The 7,918-nt window shown below is 42.8% G+C and overlaps 1 protein-coding gene across 6 annotated transcripts in view; it reads left to right on the top strand.

The window, feature by feature from the left end:
- Window positions 1-7,918, top strand: part of ATXN7 (ataxin 7) — a 57,374-nt gene that overhangs the window by 14,707 nt on the left and 34,749 nt on the right. Inside the window, exon 1 of one of the 6 annotated variants that reach the window (XR_001363685.1) lies at window positions 6,340-6,508. The exons of 4 other annotated variants lie outside the window; for them this stretch is intronic. Coding sequence is in view for 1 of the 2 variants with exons in the window: in XM_014546128.1 (XP_014401614.1) it covers window positions 6,442-6,508 (67 nt within the window). In the remaining variant the exon portion in view is untranslated. Of the gene's footprint in view, window positions 1-6,339; window positions 6,509-7,918 lie in introns of those variants that run through there. One more of the 6 variants, XM_014546128.1, reaches the window with a different exon arrangement.

Below are 7,918 nucleotides of genomic sequence, written 5' to 3'. Positions count from 1 at the left end.
CTGCAAGTTGTTTTTGAGTTTGACACGCATCTTCATCCAATAATGCTTGTAATTGTTGGTCTTCAAACTTTTTTGGTTGACCTGGACATTCTTTGTCTTTCACATCAAAATCATCACTTTAAAGCGTGTAAACCAGCATTCACACGTATCTTGAAATGGAGCATGTTCACCATAAGCTTCCCGAAGTATACGATAACTTTTTCTTCAAAATAAAGTAATGAATTAAAACTTCCCGCAAATGCTCTTTTTTTTGGCACGAAATTCGACATTTTTAAGCGTAAAAATATCTATGATGTTAACACCTTCAGCAAATTTGACATATGAAGTTTTGAAGCTTGTTGTCAATACAACAAAATAGCATACATATCAAATTGCATATATATCAACATATGTGTAACTCCATCTATTGGAAAAAAAATCCGCATTATTAACCAGTACACCTGGTAAGATACAAACAGTAAACCCCCAATCACACATGATAGAGTTCTTGATTTCTAGTTTCCTACGCTCAACAGTGAACTCGAGAATGGAATTTGTTTCAGTGTTTCTTATGCTTGATATTTTTAAAAGGTTGTCAGAATTCGTAATACTGGATTTGTAGTGAGCTTTTGAAAGTTAAGATGTTGTTTTGCCAGTGTGGCTAATAGGCCTTTTTCTGTGTGATTCTTTCTGTGCTCAGTTGTGCTAATTGAATGAATTTGCTTAGCCAAACAAATGAAATGGGTGTCTTAATCAGAATAACTTGTTTGTTATCATACCAGAATTTCATAATGTTTAAATTTTTTTCAGCTGTCTTCACAGTGCATTTTTTTATAACTAAATTAGTTTCTCTATGGATTTTTTGATTCGCACATGAATATATATATACACACATACATATATACATATATGTTTACATAGATATGCAAGTAGAATAATCTCAAACATCCTATTTTCACTTAAACCTACTTTTCTCTTTTTCATTGGCTCATCTGCCTCCCACCTTCTCCAACTCTAACAGCCTCTTTTTCTCTAACCATTTATGTAATTTGTTCTTAGTGTGAAACTTAGTAGACATTCTTCTACATTTTTTTTCTCATGCTGTAACTCTATACAGGCACATATAATCCCATGTTTTATTAGCAGGGGCTTTGGGTCATAATTCTACCCCCCCCACCCCCCCCCAAAAAAAAATAATGTATCCTATTCTGCACACTTCTGCTTCTTTTCTACTCAACAATACTGCCTGGAAACCCATTCACATCCCAGGATAACACTAATGCCCTCTTTTTAATGATTGCTTACTGTTCTAAGGTATGCTGTGCAGGCCCTCCTCAGCCACACCCTCTGTGGACACTGACTTTGTTTCCTATTTTTTACCTCTGAACAAAGCAGCAGTAACTACCCTGCTATGGATGCCCTCAACTGCTGGTGATTTTTCTCTATGGGATGGAGTTTCCTGGGTCAGAAAGGATATTTATTTGCATTGTTAATAGCTGCTATTAGAGTGTTTCCCAAAAAGGCTGTAAGACTTTATATCTCTACTAGCCATGTCTGAGATTATCACCACCAGGAATAGGTGTTTTATTTATTTTTCCAAATCCATTTCTTTTTCTGAAGCCTCTTACATTGTTCTACACACAGATATGCTTAATTGTAATCTGACTTTGAAGTAAATTTCTCTAAAAACTGTATTACTACCGGAGAGGCATGTAGCTTCTAAGTTTGAGTATTAATGATACTAGAGGCCTTGTGCATGAATGCATGCACGGTTGGGGGTCTCTCAGGGTAGCCTGTGGGGATTAGGCCAAAACCAGCAGTCCAACTTCGCCTGCTGCTCCTGCCTCCCACTCCCGCTCATCCCAGCCCCACTGCGCCTGCCGCAGGCTTTCACCCAGTCAGTTGTGATCGGGAGAGGCTCACGCAGCAGCAGCAGCAGCAGCAGCGCTCACCAGTCGTGAGCTCTACATCCGGTGCCTGTGCTGAGTGGGTTTGGGGGAGTGCAGGACGCAATAAGCCCTCCAGGCAGGCGGTGGGATGCCCTTGCTGGCCCAGGATCCAGATCTGTCCCGCTGACATTCACGCCAGTTGTCGGGAGCAACCTGGCAGCTGCTTTTATATTGTTTCTTCCTTGAGTGTTTAGAGAGGGGAAGCAGCCATGGTGCCTGAGGTCGACTTCTAGGAGGCCTGTGGTACTGTTGGGATTGTGCTGTCCGTCGGTGCCTGGCCCGGTTCTCCAGAGATTGGACCTGCAGGACTACTGAGGGAGTGATTGGCTGCCACCACCAGGCTGGTGGGCCACTGGTGGTCCATCAGCCAAGCGGCATTCCCACTATGGGAGCGCACTGACCACCAGGGGGTAGCTCCTGCGTTGAGCATCTGCCCCCGGTGGTCAGTGCGCGTCATAGTGACCGGTCGTTCGGTCATTCCGTCATTCAGTCGTTTGATCGCTTAGGCTTATATATATATACTAGTAGATGAGGCAGAGCACTTTCAAAATAAGTGATGATTTTTTAAAATATTCATTTAAACAATTACAGGCACATTTCCCAACACTGCTGGAAAATTTCTATTCATTCTTGTGGAATTTACCTTCAGGGAAGAAATCTAGTTCTGTGATGCTGATATTCCTCTCTGCAGCATGTGTCGTCTCCTAAAGGATTGGGTGAGATTACTTGAAGGGCCAGTTTTATTTCAGATCTCTTTATCCTCCTCACATTCAATGTGATTTTGTCACCTTTTTAAAAAAATATTTTTATTAATTTCAGAGAGGAAGGGAGAGGGATAGAGATAGAAACATCAATGATGAGAGAGAATCATTGATTGGCTGCCTCCTGCCCACCCCCTACTAGGGGGGTTCAAGCCCGCAACCCAGGCATGTGTCCTTGGCTGAAATCGAACCTGGGACCCTTTAGTATGCAGGCCGACGCTCTATCCATGGAGCCAAACCAGCTAGGCGATTTTGTCGCCTTTTAACAGTGTCACTTTGTGTATCAAGTAATGACTGGGCTGAGGTCAGACTGTGGTTAACACAAAGCCTATATAAATCAGGCCATGAGGTTAAACTTTGTCTGCCTTTGAACAATCGGAACAGTTGAAAGAGGACATGAAGTGTGACTGAGCCCTGAAGGTCAGATGATGGCAGCCAGAGGAAGGCTGTGGTGCTCTTAGCCCCCAACATGAAATAGCCCCTTTTGACTTCATGGCCCACCTCTCCTCTCCGGGGTGAGGACCTATAAATCCTGGGTAATAACACAGCAACAGTTCTTGGTGAAGCTAATCTGATTGTGGATAGCAGACCCACAGCTGAATGAATTGCTTGGTATTTCTAAGTTTGAAAATACTTTCTCCCCCTTTCAAGTGCTCCTTGGCAGCAGGTAAGGAATGTTAAAGCTCCTGTAAGTGCCAATTAAGGCCAATTATAACTCGCCCGGCCTGCTGTGACAGTGAGTGGGGTGAGTGGAGACGTGTTGTGCTCCTGTAAACTGGAGAACTGGCTGCCGCCAGTGACAGGAACACAGCATTGCCCAACTGCCAACTGCGTGTTTGTGTTTGTCGCCCTGCAGAGCACCAGGTGACACCTCTGCCGGCTTCTCAGGGATTTGATTTAGGAAATCCCAAGATTTGCTGGAGACCTCACTAATTTTTCTGATCGAACCACTGTCTTACTCTTCCTTTCTTCAAGTGATGTCCACCGTCAGTTTCCTTGTTTCTAATGGTAAAAGCTGACATTTATTGAGCATTTAGGATGTTCTGGGCACTGCATTCCACATGTTTCCTCTAGTCCTCACACAGCCCTGTAGGAAGGTGGTCTCAGCGCTTCTCAGGGGAGGCCACGGAGCCTGAGGACAGGAGTCTCCTGCCCAAGGCTGCCCAGCTGAGAGTGCTGAGACCACAGCTCCTGAACCCCAGCCCTCGGCCCTCCTGACTGCAGCTGGTCTGCTCGTTGGCTTCCAGGGCATTAATTCACTGGAGAATTGGTGTCAGTTCAGGACTCTGTGCAACCAGAGTGATGAGTGCTCACCAGCCACACCACAGCCAATGGGTATAAGTTTTGGTCTGTAAGGCATGGATGTTAGTTAGTCTATTAAAATGTTATTTTAGTCTATAGTCTTTTTTTAGTCTATAGCAGTGGTTCTTAACCTTGGCTGCACATTAGAATCACCTGGGAATCTTTTTAAAATCCTGATTTCTGGGCCTCATCCTCCGGAAATTCTGTTTCTTTGTTATGGGGGTTGTGGCCCCACCCCATAACAAAGAAACAGAATTTCCGGAGGATGGGGCCCAGAAATCAGGATTTTAAAAAGATTCCCAGGTGATTCTAATGTGCAGCCAAGGTTGAGAACCACTGGTCTATAGTCTATTTTTTCATAAGAAATAAGAAATGTGATCATGTCCCCAGACCTGGACACTTAATATGAGCCATCATTGGGGGATTCAATGTCAGTAGAAATTTTATTTGGAGAGGATATTGGGAAATGGTTTGAAGAAAATAATAAGTGCTTTCCAAGCAGTGAGCAGAGATGTATTTGCTTAAATATTTTACTCTGGACATTGAGATGGGTGTGTGTGTTTAAAAGGTTAATTTGAGCTTTATGCCTAGTTTTTGTTTTGTGTATATTGCACAAAATTATATTTTCTTGGTGTGCACTATCATTCATCACTTTTTTGATGGAGGTCTTAAAGTAAATGTAAGTTGTTTCTCTCTTGTTTACATATGAAATTAAATGTAGACATGTGCTTGTAGCATTTAAGAATGTTTGATGAAATTCACCCTGGTTTTTGTCAGGTTACGGAAAGACTGCTTTCCCGGAACTGTCATGGATTGGCTGGTTCTCTGAAGGATTGTTTCCCCACTGCACTGGCACCAGCTACAAAAGGGACCATTAGAAAGGCAGGCACTAGTGCTGGAGGCCGGCAGGGAGGCCAGTGACAGGTCTGATGGTGCAGTGCTGTGGAACTGAGGCCTAGCCTGTGAATGTCCTCTCACCTCACTTCCCTTCTGCATTTGATGGCATCAGGGAGGCTCAGCTGCCCATGGGGAGGTGGATGGGTACAGTGAGCAGTGCTGAGACCTGTTGCAATCAGGTAGTGCAGCAATGGATTTTTTCCTACTAGCTTAAGAAAACCTTCAGTGAATTAACCTAAAATTCTTATGTTTGCTAATTAACTTTTATAAGATTTGTTCATCCTGTCCTTCTAAGGTCATTGGTGGCTCTTTCCTTGTGTCTGTCTAGTGTCTCTTAAGGGCCAACATAGTTTTGTTTGTTTGAATGTGACTATAAGAAATCTGGATCAGAAAACCCTCTGGATCTTAATATTGCTGCCATGGTTAGGATCTGAATGCTTGCTATGAAAATAAAGCAATGTGGCTGCCATTCTTTTGTTTCAGAGTCAATTTAGAATTTGTGTCTGGTCTAATAGAAGCCATTTCCTTTGTCTCACAACCCTTTTTCACCCCTTCCAGGCCAAATCTTTTCCACACATGTAATTCGTGACTTGTTGCCAAATATTCTGCATGGGGTGATGGGATTCTATAGAGGAATCCCCCCCTTGACATTTGAAAGTGTTGTTCATTCTGAACTATCAGGCATCTGAATCTGTTTTTAAGTGTGCAGCCTTTATTATCATAAAACTCAGATCAGTTGGCTATTTTTTCCGTGTCTGTTTGACAGTAAAATTTGATGATTGACAAGAGGGGAAGTAGTGGTGGAGAGTGTAATATCATAGGACTGAGATAGGGAAACACCTAAACCAGGAAGACACTGTTTACAAAGAGCCATTTAGAGAACTTTTTGGATTATGAATATAAAAGGTATCCAGCTTTGTTAGTCTTCTAGTGATTGAAACATCCCTGTGTATATTCTTCTGAAATTAGACATTTTATAAATATGCACAGAAAATGGGTTCAGATTCTTGTGACTAGATTTAAGAAAAAACAGTGTGCTTAGATATGACAAACTTATTTAAGTATAGGTCATGAGGAAATAAAATGTGGAGGAAGACTTGCTGATATTTATACAAATGTGTAACTTTAAACTTCTAAGTCTATTGGGGCTTAAATGTAAATTGTATAATGAATGGTGTGAATTTTCTAATATACCTGGTAGTAGCAGTGCCAGTTTAGAGGTATTCAGAAAATTAGAGTGTGAATAATTCAAATTTTAGCAGGTTAAATTTATAAATCTCATCTTGCCCAGTTTTGGCAAGATGCCTTTTCAAATAGAAGGAGTAATTTGCACCAGCCAGGACGCCCTCTATGACCATATTAGATGAAATTAGACTCCACCCCTTGTTTTCTGTTGATCTGCCAGGACCTTTGTAATTCAAGTGCTTTTTACAGTAGTAGCAAATGTTACATAAGACCAAACATGGAGCATATTTGGAGTTGGTGGGCAGACCCAAATCATGATGTAAGCCTGCAGTAGCAAGTGTGCAATGAAGCACAACCAAGTTATGTGAATGGAAGGTAACAAGAAGCCTCTCCAGAACGGCCCTTCCTCCACACGAGGGCTGAAAGCGCCACTGGGTAAGTTTTCCGAGGCAGTTTGCAGAGGCTGGGCTTGGCTCGGGGCCCCGTTCTAGATGAGCCTGCAGAGGTGGCTTAGGTTAGGTCTTTGCTGGCATTACGCAGAACCAAGCAGAGCAGGAAGAGTTCATACAGGCCTCTTCCCTCCTGGCATTTGTCCTGTCCTGCCAGCAGGCCCAGAGTGCTCTGCTGCGGAGTGGTGGAGAGAGCCTGCAGAGCTGGTGGGTCAGAGTGGGGAACGGCAACAGAAGGGATTGGCTGCAGCTGCCGCCGCCGTCCACTGGAGCCATTCTGAAATGTCATTTGAGTGATCTGGCCAAAGTTCAAATGAAGACGGCGCTTGAGTTTGCTATTAACTCCAACAAAATGCTGAGGTTTGCACCAAACAGCTCCGGTATCTCAAAACAGGGAGAACATTGGTTACGTCGCTCTCTAAAAATGGAGGAACGTTGTAACGTGCTTTAACTGTTTGCTTTTTATCTCACTTGCGGTGAGGTTTTGTGACAGGGTGCTCAGTGTTTCCTGTAAGAATGTTTGAAAGCTGTTTTGCCTGATACTTCAAATCCAAAGTTTCAAACAGAACACTGTTGAGGGGAGAAACAACGTCAGAACACAAACAGTAACCCTGGGAAGTCATTCAGTAACTTAAAATGAGTGTATAAAAATATAATTACTGACTGACTGCCAGAAAAGACTTTTTTTTTTCAGTTGTTATTAAGGTAGACAGTACAACTAAACTGATTCTTCTTGGGTGGGTTGGGAGGCTCTTCCCGAAGTTACTCTCTCATGTCTCCGCAAGCAGGAAGTTGGGTGACAGTTGAGCTCTTTACTTTTCACTGGATGGATTCGCATTTCATGCCTTCTGCAATAATGAGCTTGACCGGATGGTTTTAATTGAGGTTGAAATTTAGCTACTGGTTGAAGGACTTTAAATACAAATAGATCTTAAACCTTTATCAGATTGCTGTTAATTCCCTAAAATTGATTTTTCTAAGAACTCTTATCTTATTGTCAGGCACTTTTAGTTTTGCCATTTCTGGTTTCGTTTTTCAGTGTTGCCTTTGGTGTCTGTTAGTTGACAGCCACAGGCTGTAGGTGGGGCAGATACTGTTTCCCTTCAGAAAAAATAAACACGTGCTGCAAACTCATCAAAGACAGTGGCATTGTTGAGGACTGAGTCACCCATCCCTACTAGCAGAGTGCTTCCTGAAGGAGGCTTTCTGAGCTGCTCTCTGAGTTTGAGGTTTCTGTTAGCATTCGCAGTCCTCTCCACCACCCAGAATAAAGTGAAATAGAAAGGAAAGAAAGCTAGTGGGATATAGCAATAAGGATGTGACTTACAGCCTCAGCGCAGCTCTTGGCACAGATGGTGCTGTCATTCCCACTGTACCTTGGATTTGCTGGGCCTTT

This window comes from Myotis brandtii, unplaced genomic scaffold (genome assembly GCF_000412655.1).
Source record: "Myotis brandtii unplaced genomic scaffold, ASM41265v1 scaffold430, whole genome shotgun sequence".
NCBI lineage: Eukaryota > Metazoa > Chordata > Mammalia > Chiroptera > Vespertilionidae > Myotis > Myotis brandtii.
The sequence above is the reverse complement of the archived record's forward strand: the minus strand, read 5'-3'. Positions and strand labels throughout refer to the sequence as shown.